Source organism: Aethina tumida, chromosome 1 (genome assembly GCF_024364675.1).
Source record: "Aethina tumida isolate Nest 87 chromosome 1, icAetTumi1.1, whole genome shotgun sequence".
Classification (NCBI taxonomy): Eukaryota; Metazoa; Arthropoda; class Insecta; order Coleoptera; family Nitidulidae; genus Aethina; species Aethina tumida.
The window spans coordinates 79892189-79908372 of NC_065435.1; the positions used below are offsets into that span (position 1 = coordinate 79892189).

General features: G+C 32.6%; 2 protein-coding genes across 3 annotated transcripts; both read left to right on the forward strand.

The window, feature by feature from the left end:
• Nucleotides 1-486: 486 nt before the first annotated feature.
• On the forward strand, nt 487-11227 carry LOC109596973 (protein tweety). Of its 2 annotated transcripts, none has more exons than XM_020012586.2 (7): nt 487-645; nt 5197-5405; nt 6815-7502; nt 7566-8019; nt 8079-8174; nt 8768-8956; nt 9024-11227. In XM_020012586.2, exons 2-6 carry the CDS (start codon nt 5268-5270, stop codon nt 8949-8951), a joined length of 1560 nt encoding a protein of 519 aa, XP_019868145.1. In that variant the 5' UTR covers nt 487-645; nt 5197-5267; the 3' UTR covers nt 8952-8956; nt 9024-11227. The 2 variants fall into 2 exon arrangements, with proteins under 2 accessions (XP_019868145.1, XP_019868144.1); XM_020012585.2 differs by having other exon boundaries at nt 492-645; nt 8079-8327.
• A 3081-nt stretch (nt 11228-14308) lies between these two features.
• On the forward strand, nt 14309-15009 carry LOC109596910 (B9 domain-containing protein 1). Its single transcript, XM_020012513.2, has 3 exons — nt 14309-14554; nt 14611-14820; nt 14877-15009. The coding sequence occupies exons 1-3, from the start codon at nt 14317-14319 to the stop codon at nt 14972-14974; spliced, it is 546 nt and encodes a 181-aa protein (XP_019868072.1). The 5' UTR covers nt 14309-14316; the 3' UTR covers nt 14975-15009.
• The last annotated feature ends 1175 nt before the right edge of the window (nt 15010-16184 follow it).

The window sequence follows — 16184 nt, forward strand, 5'->3', positions numbered from 1 at the left end:
GCACGTCACGACGTTTCGGTTTTTTTCCAATTATAGATTTTGTTTGTCCGTCTGTGGAAAAATTCTCTTATCAGTTTCATGCGAATTTGTTGTTTGTTGCTTTAACGAATTGTATATGTAAAGTTAGGCTTGAGTCTTTGTGGTAATGTAGAAATGGTTAAAATGTTATATGACAATTATTCAAAATTGTCATGTGACATTATGTCATGTGGCAGAATATTATTGTGTTTTTTAAATTATCATTGTTATTTTTTAATTTTAATGGACTTTTGAAATAAGTACAATATATTTTACATTACATTTCTTTTAAAATTTAATTCTGTTAGATAAACGTGGCAATTATTAAATTGCGAATTCCTACAATTAAAATTTGGAAGAATCGTTGGAACAGATATAGATGTCGCACTATTAACTTAAATTATACATACTCTTTTTAAGGTAAAAGTGGGTTGCCTAATCGATCAGAGGTTTGTGGTTCCATCTGCCGTTAGAATCGACGATGTCCTGGACAAAATCCAGTCCAGTGAACGGATAGCGAATGTGCGGGCGTGTTTTTGTCGTTCTATATACACTTTGTTGCAACAAAATCAACAAAATTCCACTTTTATTTGGATTATTGCTTTCTTAGAGCAACACGACTTGCAGGTTTGTACAAACATATTTCATAATTTTTGCCATTTTATTCGAAAATAATGCGTTTTTGGTTTTAAGGGTTGCATTTATGCTTTCATGCACTCATTCTCATTTATTTTGTTGTATCAAACAATTTTCATTTATACTAATACAACTGCATACCCAACATTAGTGCTGATCAAATATGACAAATTCACTATTTGAATTTGAACAATAAAACAGATCGATAATTTTATACAAGGTGAATCAAAAATGATGCATTTTACAACAATGTGATTCATCAATTCCTACAAATGGTATTTATCAACTAATGTAAACATGCAAATGATCATCAACGAGAATATTAAACTATCACTTGTTTAGAAACTGATTAACTGTCGATGTTTATATAAACTTAAACGTAGTTATTCACTTGTAGGAATAGGTTTTTAAGTTTAAAGTATACTAATATTGATTAAAATTATATTAAAATGTCTCCACATTTCATAATCCACAATCTACATTAATTTACACAATATAATACAATGTAAATATTAGTGGTTTTTATGTATGCGAGTCGAAAAATCGCTGTCAATTTCAATTCGTTCGTGATTCTTTAATTAGGATGAGCTTAATTCGCTTAATTCCGTTTAGTTGCTGTACTATTTAATAGAATATAATCTAATTGTTTCTAGCTGAATTGCGTACAATTGAAAGAGCTTTAAATAAATTAAAAACTAAGTAATTAACCTAATAAAAATGGAAAATTTACTATTTATTTATTTGTATTTACATCGCAATAAAAGCACGTGAGATTTGAATTATCATCAGGATAATATTTTTTAAATTTTAAAAATTATTCAAAGCACACACACATCTAAAAGTACATAGGACAAGACAAGGATGTGATTGTACGTACTATCGTCAGTTTTATTAGACCCTAAAAACTAACATCAAATTTATTTATTTGGTTGATAGTGGTGATATTTTAATGGATCTGATCTAAATTTAAATATAAATGGGCACTGAGCAACTAAATGGATTAGGGATAAGAACAGTGAACACACGAACTCGAATAACATGATGTATGAATCTTGACAGGAAGTGTACTCGAGATTGGTTTGTCTATTACCTTTTTTTACTTGTGTGGATGTGGAGATTTGCTTAATGTATTTTTAAATCATAAAAAATTATTCACTTTATTCACACAATTTTTTAATTAAATAACGTTACGTTATAACTGTTAAAAATAATTTAAAAGAAAATCAATAGATTTATGAGGCGGAATATTCGCACCATAAATCCATCATAAATTAAAATAAAGTTGACAGTTTTTTGGAAAGTAAATCGATGCATCTTGACTAAACAAACATCTGGTTAGCAGTTCGACACGAAAATTCTTAAAACACGTGTTGTTTGCAGAACAAAGATGAAGAAAATATAAATCGACAAAGGAATTGGTATTTGTATGTTCGGTATTTAAATAATGTAAAAGTAAAAGTTTACTTGTCGAGATCCATCCTAAAAACCATGAATGGAACACAAACACACCCTTCCATAATGTTGTCTTGCAGTGTTGCCGAAACCAATCGAATATCTAGTCAAGCCCTATCGAATTATTAAACGACATCTTAAACTCTCTTTTAGCTGTCGTTTGATAACAAAGTAAACGAATTTTAGAAAAAATACTTTATGAACAGAATGTTTTTTTTTTTTCAATTTTCACGTGTGATTTTTTGATGATGGCAACATGGTGCACGAGACCGAGTTGTTGGGGTTGTTTGAGGGGTGGGCGGTTTGGAGTGAACCGAGGATCGATGAACGTGGGAGCCACGCCCTTCGGCCGGGCGATTTATATTTTGCCCCGAACTCGGACCGTTTCCCAAACATAAATCACAAGTATCTCTCTCGTTGCACCGAACGAAATGGAAAAACAGGAAATGGACAAATTAAAGACAAATCATAGAGAAAGTTTTATAATCATAACAAAAAATATTAATGTAATATCTAAATTTCTGGCAAATCCTGATAAAACATGACGTATCCCGTGCTTTTTTGTGGACGGTTTTAATGATAAATATGATAAATTAATCAGCAAAATTTCCCCACGCACATTTCGGCTGAAAGTGATGCAATAAGCATGATTTTTTATAATTTTATAATATATCATTTCGTCGATTCAAAGGAGGAATTGGACCTAATAATACCTAGAATAAAAACAATGAGACATAGAGCGAATAAAATTGTGTTGCGATTAGCATAATAATGGGATAAGAGAGATAAGGGAGACAGAGAATCGCTTGTCCTGCCAATCCCAATTATTATTCGTTCATTATGGAAATTTCGCTCGACATCGTTTTATTTCTCGATTGTGCAATGCGGAATTCGTATTAGTAAATCACACATGATCTAAATCGCATAATCTAATGAACAATCATTTTCCCCTTCGTACGTTACATAAATTAATGAATGTTTAAACCCTTCCATCAGTCCTTCCTATTCTTTAATTACATTTCAATTAGAATTAATGGAAAGTTAATCGTTAACCATTGACTGTACTGACGTACAATAAAACGAATACTAATTGAATAAAATTTATCACGAGAAATATAATGTAAAATTTATTACTTTCCATAAAAGACAAAAGTAAATAGGACCGATGTCGTTTTCCATGGAAAATGTCCGTTTTTATTGTCCTGAAACGATATTCTCATAATATGTCCATAAAATTGTCCTGATTTGTAAACCGCGAATATAACTCAAACACAGAATTTAATAAACAAATTAACACACACGTTGTATATTTCAATGAATAGTGATTAAAAGGCCGAGAAAAATCGATCGTTTTGCTGCCTCGATTATTTGCATAGTAATGTTTTTATGGTAATATATGGATTTTTTCTGAATACGGGAAACAATGCAGGAAAAGAAGGAATTCAACGTCAAACTCACTGTTCACAGTTTCAAATTAATTGTTAAAGTTGTAGTAATGGCCGAATTTAATTAATGCGTTGTAAACTGTTAGTTTCGAATTACAAAACAATTCATAATTTCAGTGAAATTACTTGTTGTAAATTCATGTTTTATTGTTATGATTGGCAAATTGTAAGAATTATGTCATAACAATCATAACAACACAACTTAAAATTAAATATTTTTCTAAATTTGGTGAGCAATTAAAAATTACAACGTCACTGAAACACAAATCAACCGGAATTGTATTTATTCTAGTGTCGGACGTTCTACGATCGTTGCATTTAAATTTGTATAATATCCTGTATAAAAATAACTAATGATACTATTGCAAATTTTCATTGATCTTAATCTTACTGAGTAAGTTTTGATTGAAGAAAGATCAAAAGAAGAAAAAGAAGAGAAATTGGTTGTTGGTGTGACATGAGTAAGAACAATTGACATTATTAAATTGAAAATTACGTTGCAAATGAATCTATCGTGATGTCGTCAAATAGTTTTTTAATCTTTGAATCGTGATAATAAAAAAGTATGTGTATAAATAAACAAAAGTTCAATTGTTACCATAACAAACGGTTTTTATATTTTGTTGTACCAATACAAAAATACTTCGTATTTACATATAATAATAATAATTTAAAGTTTAGTAATAGTAATTTTTAGAAATTTCGCACAACATAACATATGTTAATTGAAATTATTTGAATTATCGAACTGCGTATTGAAGCACAAACAAATTACGTGTTTGTTTAAATAAATCGATTGCTAATGACAATAAGTATAAATAAAATTTATTGTTATTTAAATGTATATATGTATGTAACATTTCCAATTGAATACTTTTTATTTTCGACTTTCCTTTGATAATATAAAATAAATGTTTACCTCCTGACTATCTAGATTGCCATAGACAAACATTTTTATCGTTGGTTCCGTTAGTAGTCGCTCTCGTTTAATCTAAAGTCTATTAAAACCCGAAACAAACTAAAAGACACAAGAAAATTAATCAGAGTAAATGAATTTAAATCTTAAAAGACACTTTAGGAAGTGGGATTTCCGAGTTTGTATGAATGGTTGTTATACATCCTTTAAGCTCGAACTATTTTAGAACACGATGCACAGATGTTACTTTTCAATTATAATTTTACTCTTCAGAATAAAAACGACGAATAAATAAATAAATAAATAAATAAATAAAACGACGTTTTTATTAGCGTTTAATATAATTTAATCTGGTTAAATGAATTAAAATACATTTTAAATAATATACAGTACATAAATATTTTTGAGTTTTTTTTAAAATTATTATTATTATTTAACTCATTCCATCCACATTTTATTTTATTTGCATAATAACACCAGAAACGGAAATCGTTAAAACCACATGGCCCTTTCTGGTTATCGTGTACCTTTGACCTCTCGTATAGAAAAAATCCCGTTCGACAACATTCAAACCAAACAATACGGTTACGAAACGGACGAACCAGCCAACAAACGAACGAGGAAGAGGTTACAATGGAGGCTGCTATTTTCTGATCTGATGCATTCGTGACGTCGAAATTGAATAGAATAAAGATATTTAACAGACGCAATTGATTTGATTTTTTACAGTGGGAGGAAAAAAAGGGGGAAGAGGGAAAGTGTAGTGATGGTGTGAGGGTGAAGACGGGAAGAAAGACGCGATGGGCGTCCCGGGACAGACGGACGACGCATACAGCATACCGTTCTTAGCCAGGCTGCTCCACTCGCTGCCCCATTACAATGTCAATTTCCACCAGGTCAACAGCTCCTTCGATCCCGATTCCACCATCTATCTCGAGGTTTGTAACTGACCTTTCGTCTTATTTTCTATTAATTAATTAATAATTACAGATGAATTGTGTTATTTACTTTCGAGATCCGATTTGAATTGTGGTCAGTATTTGGGTTAAAGGGTGAAAAATGCAATATGAGATAATGAAGAGGAGATGCATTTCGGTGCGTTTTCATTCCCGTTAATTATAATTATTATTATTATTATTATTATTACATTAATATATTCATTTCAATTTATTCGCGGAGCGGACACTCTCATTTCATTTGGGTTCCTTTAATTTAGTTTTAACTATGAAACCGTTTGAAAATGACACAGGGGGGTTGTGTGTGAAGCACGACTATAAATAACTCCCCCTATTATTTTTGAAAGTGTCAAATAAAACTGTGAATGTTTAGAGCATGAAATCAACGCTTGAATGTGATTCGAGGAAGAATAAATAAACTGTCGATATTGAATAAACTCTTTGGGAACAGCGTGGTAAATTCGTTAAAAGCGGTTATTTCGTAAGAAACATTGATCGATGTGTTCCTAACGTACATGTGTAATTTATTGTAATTTGTGACACAAATTTTTATACCACTAAATCGTTTAACGTGTACTTTTTACCGGCAAATAAAAATTTAAAAAAAAAAATTCTACGATAAAGGTGATCTTGACTGGATCAACGTTGCAATGGCATGAATTTTACCATGTACACTTTACAATCAAAGATTCTGTTCTGTCTTGTTTTACGATGACTATTTCTGTTTCTACATTCAATAAAAAGGACAGAGTTTTATTTATTTTATTATTCGAAACAATATTTTACTCAAATTTCGTTACCCAGACAACATTTACGGATCCAATGACACAATCACTGAGTCACTGATTGAAACCATTCTACCTTCAACTATTAATTCTATAAATAGAATCGAAGTATATAGTGTCCAACCCAACGTGACAAAGGTCCCCTAATATACACGCAAATAAATCGGGACTAATGTGTAATTTCGTCGCTAGAATTCTGTGAAGACTTTGTGTTCATTTACGTGATAATTATATGCAGATTTAAGCAATGTTCCTAGAATATTGGATGCGATACAAAAGGGATCGAAATTATTTCACCGCCACCATCGTTGTTTTACACATTTCCAAATGCATTTCCACTACATATAATAAAGTAATTTAATTAAACAAAGCGACCATGAGTATATTAAACATTAAACGGTTTCGTATCAGTGACAGGAAGAAGTAAGTTTGTTTCCTGTGCAGCTGCTTCGCATACAGATTACGGGTTCACATTCTTACGTGTTGCATATATATGTTTTCTTCGGATTTCATAAATAGTTAATTAAGTTACAAGGGAAATGACTTCAGAATTTAAATGAATATACATATAATATTAAAATTAAATTTTCTCCTCTTTTATTTTAGAGTTTGGGCATTTTGGGCTCAATACCAGCGGCATGGCTGATCTTTACACTCCTAGTTTTGCTGATATATCTTCTGACAAGATGCTGCGACCGAAAACCACGCCCTTCCAAATCAATTTCCGCATTAAAAGTGACCCTCGCCATCACCTCCGTGTTGTGTTGCGCCGCTGTGGGTTTAGGTCTTTACGGCAACGACGATCTCCACAACGGTGTTGTACAACTTCTTCAACAAGGCAAACAAGTTGATCTTCTGGTCTCCAAAATCAGAAACCAAACGCAGTCGATTGAGACGCAATTAAGGTTGCAGGCCGGAAGTCAGTTAACGAATCTGCAGAACATCTTCGACGAGCCTGTCAAAAACATAACCATCTACAAACAGGCGGAGATGTATTTAAATTTTTTGATTAAAAACAACTCGATGGCTGCGAACGCGGCGGCGGACATTCGTCAACCTCTCGTCGGCTTGGATCTGTCACCGAAAATTGACTTTTTCCAGAAGATCGAGGTAATAAGATGGCCTTTTACCATGGCAGTTTTGAGCGTCCTACTCGTTCTGTGCGTCGTTTTGCTGGTCGGTGTAGCAAGGCACAATCGTTGCGCTTTAATTGCCTTCTCCGTCTGTGGATTGTTGGCTGTTATTGCTTCCTATTTGATGGCCAGCGTATACATCGCATCCAGCGTTGCGCTAGGTTTGTTATTCGTATTTTATTATTTATTATTTATTATTAATATTATAACATAATATTTTTTAGGTGATTTATGCATGGCTCCCGACAAATTTATCGAAGATCAGGCCTCGACAGATCTTTCGAAAGAAATTCTCCGTTATTACACGAATTGTGAACGCGCACGCGCCAACCCATTCACTCTACGGCTGCGCGAAGCGAAAATGACGATAGATTTTATGCGCAACAATTTGAACAACCTGAAATCTCCCGCCACTACTCTATTCCCACGTAAAAATCTAGAAACAAGATTCAACGCTCTGAGAAACGAAATAAACTCTGCAGACAGCACCATTACCAGTTTGACAGCATTGGTCGATTGCAGGGCGTTGCATACACATTATTTGAGGGGCGCGAGGGCCCTTTGCAACGTAGGCTTGTTGGGATTGACTCTGATGCTGGTCTCTGCTGTTTTGGCCGGACTGCTTTTGACTGCCTTGGTTTGGGTCGATAGTCACACTTGGATCTATATCAGGAAGAAGTAAATCGCTTACAATTTGTCTCTACTTTTCATAATCGAATCGAATCGAATGTTTGCAGGAAAGATTACCAGCAAGTGAACGAGACGGACCCGTATCTCCCTCCACCGGCAGCGAGTCAAGCGATTGCGGCAAGGACGCTGCAAAGGAGTCAAGGGTCAGCGAGCGTTTATCCGCCAGATACTCCCCCGCCCAGCTATACGTCCGCCCTATTGCACCAGGGCGGTGGAGCGAAGCCGCTTGGCTCGTCGCCCCAGCCCTCCGCGCCCGTTCCCCCTGTACCGCATGAGGCCCACGACACCCTGCTATTGTACACCTTTTTTATTTTTTATTTTTACTGCTACTCACATTTTGATTTCGGAACTCCCCGTAACTTTTTTTATTCGCAATTCAATTTTCAAAAGTCCTTTACTGTCCATATTTTGAGCTATTGTTGATTAAAATTGAATTATAAATAAAAAGGTTGCAGGAAAGTATTGAGATTGATTAAGTAAACGGCAAGTCTCGGGCATGATTGTATGGTTATTGCATATTGAATCGATTTTATTTCTGATAGTCAACATATTTTTATTAATTTTTGCATTTCCCGCTTGCAGCAAAAACCAGTTCAATGTGTGTATGACAATTCAGCATGATCCACCCAACAAACAAACCTTTCAAACACAAATAAATAAATGAAAAATATACTTTTGAACAAATAATTATAATAATATAATTTTGTTATCTGAAGTTCCCGTTATGCGTTTATAGGGACGGATGCGATATGAGACCGAGCGAACACCATAGAGGTGCACACATGTCCCATTTGAGGGGCCACACGTTGGGACGATTACCGTCCCACCATCACGAACCCACGTACGCTGGTCCCAACAACGGCAAGTACGCCACACTCAGCAAACAATGCAAGACGTTAGAAAGCTCGGACTTTTACTGAGACAGGTACAAATTAGACTATTTATACGTTGTTCACTTTTAAGTAATGCTTTCGTTATTATTCTTGACTTAGGTCTGCCTGCAAGGAATTCCCAAACTTCAAAGGTTTCAAGTTCGATCCTCGCCAATCGGAGCAGCAACGCGCCGATGCGAACGCACAACGCACCGCCACCTTGGGTAAATACGCTTCGTTGGGGCGCCGCCCCTTGCCCCAGACACCGGACGAGAAAGCTCGTAAACAGCCCCCGGTACCGAAAGTGCCCGCCACCATTTCGCAGACGGTGGAGACGCCCCTCAACCCCGCTAACTTCAGGTCGCTGCAGCGCGGCGCCTGGCAGGAGGGCGTCAGCAGCACTTTCCATCCCGGTACGCAATTCAGGAGCTTGCAGCGGAGCGCCGTGAACACGGGACCGGGACAACAGTTCCGACCCGCCAAGATCCAGGATCAGGCGCACGAGGCGATGTACGCGAACAGCGAGAGCGAACGGCAGCTTTATGCTGTAACCGAATTGTAAATTTGAATATTATTTTTAGTTTATATTTGGGAAATGCAGGCAGGACCGCCATAGGATGGTACTTTTTGTTTTTTTTTAGAATATTTCTCTTTTATTTTGATTTGTTAGACGGAGTCACAGTACTTCGTCCATGTTTAGGTTATCGTTGGAGGAACTAATCATTGCGAAAACTGTACACATGTGTGGGGCATCTTCTACTAGTTTGTTTATGTTTAGGAAGATTCAGAATTTCCACGGCGACACACTCCAGGAATGACACGAGTGTGGCTCTGTTTTAATCTGTGATCAAGTTTATTTGATGGACGTTGCCCGATGTAGTGTATATCTAATTTATATATTTGAGCACTTTTATAGAGCAATTTTCTACTCCATAACTTGACCATACCAGTTTTCCTTGTTAAAAGAGCACATTCCAAAAAGAAAAAGGACGAACGAATACTCAAAAATCACCGACTGATTGTGATCTGAATTTTTCGTGTTTGTGCCAAAACATGTTTAGAACAAACAGATTTATTAAAACGACTGAAAATGTAAATTATAAAGTAATCTCTCTGGATTAGGCACAAATTTCATAACACAAGGGAACAAGAGAATTTAGATTTTTTTCAAAAAAAAAAAAAAAAATATTGCTCACAATGTTCCGTGTCAAGTAACTTTTGATATGCTGCCAAGTGAGGGTGGTTGAAAGTACAATTTCACAATAATATGCATTTACATATATTTAAAAACATTATTTGAGACTTTTATTATATTCGTATTTTTAATAATATCATCTTCGTAACATACATATATACATATACACATATATATATATATATATATATATATATATATATATATATATATATGTGCATATGCATTTTTATAGTGTACTCTAGTGTAATTTCAAATTTCGAAACAGTCTGTGAAACCCAAATTTTGTGCCATAAATTAACAAAAAACGAACGGATTGTTTCGGAAATAAAAGAAAAATATTCGGTGTTCTGATATCGTTTAAGGAACTCCGACCGTTTTACAAAATAGGAAAAAAAGTAATTTTTGTAGGGCCATCCTCAAAAATTACGCGATTTAGACTCTGTTTTATATATATGACTAGTAACAAATTTTTAGCAGTGTTTTTTGAGCTGGCCCAATTAAGTGTATTTTTCATCATCCACAAACCAGTTTTTTACAATACACTTTACGAAATTTTAATTTTTCGTATGCGATTTGAAGTCGTCGTAATATATATTGTACATTATTATTATTATTATTATTATTATTATAACTAAATTTTAAAGGATAACTGCCAAAGACTTGATTGAATTGATGCTTGAGTTTGTGTGAAAGCATGGTTGATTGGTTGACTGATTCTATGCAGAACTACAGAAATTCAAACAATAAAAATTCTTCTGTTCACCGTGTAGATATTACTGTGTATCTTTACGATAAATAAATGTTTAAATAAATCAGATAAGTACGTTTTTCGATTTTAATTTTGGTTTGTGAACCATTTTATTTTGTAGTATTTCGTACATCGATTGTTTCAGGCCTGTGAAATGAGAAATATTTTTTTATTTTTTATTAAACTGTTATTTGAATATGTATTATGCTTTAAAACAATATTTGTATATTACGGTTTCGTGTATTATATACGAAATAAATACCACACCATATTTATTTGTACTGTTTAGGTTTATGAAAGAAAATATGTTGTCATTGTATTATAGTAAGTTTATGTAATGAAATATTCTTTCTCAAATAAAAGCGATTATTTGTCAAATTGTTTTTCTATTCTTTCCTTTTTAATTTTCAAAATAATTAAATTAATAATATATATATATATATATATATATATATATATATATATATATATATATACGAATTTAGTTCAACGACGAATAGGGCAGAGGGCGTAAAATTAGTATAAAATTTTATACGAATACGCTATTAGACCCAGACTTTGGAATCAACGTTAAGAGACCCAAAATTTGACAACTATGTATAGGCATGCCAAGCCACTAATTTTACAACATTCCGTTTAGACATCTCCTTTATTTAAAATACTATATTATATATAAATATTTTACAATATTTGTAACTTAAATTTTTTCCGTTCTGTTGATGATAATGATAATGATGATGACATAATATTATTATTATTGTTATATATTCTTTATCATACATTTAAATATTAAAATATGTAGTCCACAACATGAGAAAATATTACAAATTTAAAATACTATAAATCCCAAGTTATTTGAACAAAAATAATGTTTGAAATATTACGAGCTGTCTTATAGTGAAGTTGGTCTCACCATTCAAAACATGAAATCCGATTGTTTACCTATCTACATATTAATAGAGTATTTTTTTAAATATTTTCAGATATGTTTAGCTTTAAGTTGTCTGTTTAATAGAATAATTTGATTTTGACAAATGCGTGCTGATCTCCAAGAAATTTTAAACAATTTTACTCTAGATGATTGTCAAATGTTAGTTGCCACTATGTAGAGACATATACAGGCAGCAAGGTAACTTGCTATAAATTGTATCAGCACCTTTTATGTTTGCCCCATGTATATTATTTAATTTATATCAAATTAATTAATTAATAATATTAAGATTATTTTTTTTAGATAAATTCTTTGATATTTTCAAAATAAATATTAGAAGATTTGTGGAAATTAGGTAATTTCATATTTAATAAATATTGCATAGAACACCAATTAATGGTAGTAGTACTTGTTTTCAAGTCAAAATAAAACAGTATTTTTTAAATTAAAAAACCCTAGAATAAACGAGTAAGTGCAATGGTACAAATTATAATATCTTTGAATCAAACATTTTATTTGTATGCAATAAGTGCAATACAGTAAGTACAATATTTTTTCTACAAAAAATTTTATGTTGTTAAAATAAAATTTTGTCAAGTACAGTTAGTTCAGAACAAGGCCTAAAAATTAGATTAAAATATAATAGGTTAGATAAAAAAGCTCGTGAAAAAAATTTATTGAAAAACATCTCTTAAAATAAATATTCAAGTGTCATATAAAAATAATAGTCACTACTGTTGTAAAAAACAAAAATAAAATATTTAATTAAAAACAAAGTATAAAAATGAAATTTTTTCTTATTCTAAAATAATTCTCTTTTCTCGATATGTATAAATAAATATTTTAACTCTAACCCAGTCAAATACTTCAAATAAAATGTCTACCGCATACGACCTGATGACTGGGGTACTTTGTTTGCTAAAATTACAAGATAATCAAATTTCATTATTAATATGTATTCTATATCTTTACCATTCAGTATTTCATTTTCACTCTTCTTATTGTTTTGTAATTCATGTTCTTGGGAATGTTTTTCGATTCACCTCCAGCCGTTCAACGATAGATAATTTAATCAAAGAAAAATAAAGATAATAAGTCGTCTTTGTATGTCCTATAAATCTTGCTACCTACTCCATTTCATGCTGTAATTTCATGTCAATTGCAATATTGTTGCTATTTACTTTCTAAATCTGGTACTAGTCCAAAGTTCTGGATTTTTAGCTACAGATTTATGTGCCAACTTTCCAATAATTGCAGATCCGTTCATCCCTTTCTAATTTCAAGTAATAGATCAATATAGGATTGCATTGGTTTTGAGAATAAAATCGGCATGGATTTACTGCCATTTCCAAAGGCAACTGTTTAATATGTATGCTCATAGTTTTTTTAAATTCTGAAAGTGTACTTAAACATTCTTTCTGGTTAATAATGATATTTCGTCTTTCATAAGTTAAAATATCCAAAATTTTGGCTTTTCGTTTTTGTTTTCTTTCAAAAACTTACTTGCAAGACTTGCAATATCATAGCACCAATGATTAGTTATTAGCTCTCGCACTTGAAAAATGCAAGTTATCAATTTTTCGTGATTTAAAATTTGAAATAATATATTTTTGGTTAAAAGATAACTTACAACAGGCTTTGCTGCATTGTTAAATTCTTCGAAAGTGTCATAAGCATCATTTTTGATTGAACAAAAATATAAATATAACAACTTTTACATTTGGGAAGTACAAAGGATGAAAATATATATTAATAATTAAAATTAAACCAACAAATTAGACAATTAAAATATTTAAAACATTTTTTTTTTGTTTAAATACAAAATGTAGCGTTACTTTTTCCTGTTTTTTTCGCGAGAGCGACAAGACGATGCCCCCGACGTTGATGTTTAAATTCTCTATAAGACATTTAAAAATAAAAATTTTTATATGCAACCAATCCTGAAAGAGGCAACGTTGTCGGGATTGGTAGCGTCGGTAAAGTACCTAGGTTTTATACAACGGGCTTGAAAAGTATGTTTACTAGTCTGGGTCTCCTAGCGATTATTTATATATTATATATATATATATATATATATATATATATATATATATATATATATATATATTAAAAAAGTTGTATATCCTATGTACACAACCATTTACGCATAATAAATATCATCACGTATCACTTACGCAAAATTAAATGCGTATTATAATAAATATCTATTTTATCTACCAATGAAATAACCACGCGCACCTATAAATTTACATCGATTAAGTTTTACTTTTTACTAATGGTGAATTGTGATTATGCGATTATTAAAATTGCACAAAGGATTTACATAATGTTTGAATTATTAATTTAATTAGAGCATTTTCACAGCCAAAAAATAAATTTATTTATTGAATTAGTCACAAGTTTGTAATGAAATACAAATTAGTCGGTCAAATTAAATATAAATTTATGTACGATTCATTGATTAAACGAAGTATGTGTTGTTTGTATCAATACATAAAACGTAACTATGGCAATACAAACATTAAAATTGTAAAAAATGTCAGACGGAACGTTTTTAATTTCGGTGTCAGGTCAAATTGAGTATATTGAAACTTTAGCACCGGCTGGATCATCTTGGCATTGTAGATACGAGTTCGTAACTGGTCCAGATTGGAAGATAATTGGTGGAAACGAAGCTGGCGTGACGCAAATAGCAAACATCGTCAATAACGGCGACAAAATCGTACTCAATTTTCCAATTGATATACAATTCAAGTCTACTAATCCACATGGATGTAATGAACATGTCCTTGGGTTACGTTTGTCGTGTTTTACTCATTTGTTTTTTCAGGGCCTCAATTAGTTTTGAGCGTTTACAGAGGAATACAACTGGAGGGTTACGGAAGAGCTCACATACCGCTGAAACCGGGTCATTATAACATGGAGATCTGTTTGTCGAAACCACAGGCTTCATCTTTGTTGGGCTACATTGGATCGTTTTTCGGTTACCAGCCCGAATTGTTGCAACCTAAAATGTTGGCCACAACTGCTGGAAACAATCGTAAGTTGGCATACATCGATGGTCAGGTAAAAATTCGTCATATTTGTGTTTTTTAGTAATAAGGATGGAGTCGAACGGCTCTGTATTGTTATCGATTAATTTGATCAGCCAAGGATTACAAACTTTAGGCTACGATGTTGGTAAAAAAGCCTGATTGTGGAAAATAGATAATAAATTTAGAAATTTAAATCTGTGTATTATTTTTTCAATTAATGTAGACCAAATGCTTGATTGAAATTACTTGCGTCGCAGTCTTTGGCCTAAACTGTACATTAAGACATTGTTGTTGTGAATTGATTCGTGTTTTTTTATTAATGAATTAGAACGGGACTCGAAAGAAGAAAGAAGAAATTACATAATTCTAATAATAAAGGTATTTGAATGTTTTGAGTCCAACGAAGCGTGTAGAGCACGGTCAAGCTTGTTAATAGGGTTAAGTTCAAGGTTTTGAACTCTAATTTGTCTCGATACAAAAATAGTGTTTCGGTTTTGGAGGACGTGTTTTTGCTACTTTGGGAAAAGTGATTCAATTCGGATGAAAGTGGGGGTGGTGTTACGGTTAATCTAATAATGAATTGCGATTCTTTATCTTTGAGATAATTGATGAAAACGAAGCTGGCGTGACACAAATAGCAAACATCGTCAATAACGGCGACAAAATCGTACTCAATTTTCCAATTGATGTACAATTCAAGTCTACTAACCCACATGGATATAATGATCATGTTCTTGGGTTAGGTTTGACTTGTTTCACTCATTTGTTTTTTCAGGGCCTCAATTAGTTTTGAGCGTTTACAGAGGAATTCAGCTGGAGGGTTACTGAAGAGCTCATATACCACTGAAACTGGGTCATTATAACATGAAGATCTGTTTGTCGAAACCGCAGGCTTCATCTTTGTCGGGCTACATTGGATCGTTTTTCGATTACCAGCCTGAATTGTTGCAACCTAAAATATTGGCCACAACTGCTGAAAACAACCGTAAGTTGGCTTACATCGATGTACATATTTGTGTTTTTTAGTAATAAGGATGGAGTCGAACGGCTCTGTATTGTTATCCATTAATTTGATCAACCAAGGATTACAAACTTTAGGCTACGATGTTGGTAAAAAAGCCTGATTGCGGAAAATAGATAATAAATTTAGAAATTTAAATCTGTGTATTATTTTTTCAATTAATGTAGACCAAATGTTTGATTGAAATTACTTGTGTCGCAGTCCTTGGCCTAAACTGTACATTAAGACATTGTTGTTGTGAGTTAATTCGTGTTTTTTTATTAATGGATTAGAACGGGACTCCAAAGAAGAAAAAAGAAATTACATAATTCTAATAATAAAGATATTTGAATGTTTTGAGTCCAACGA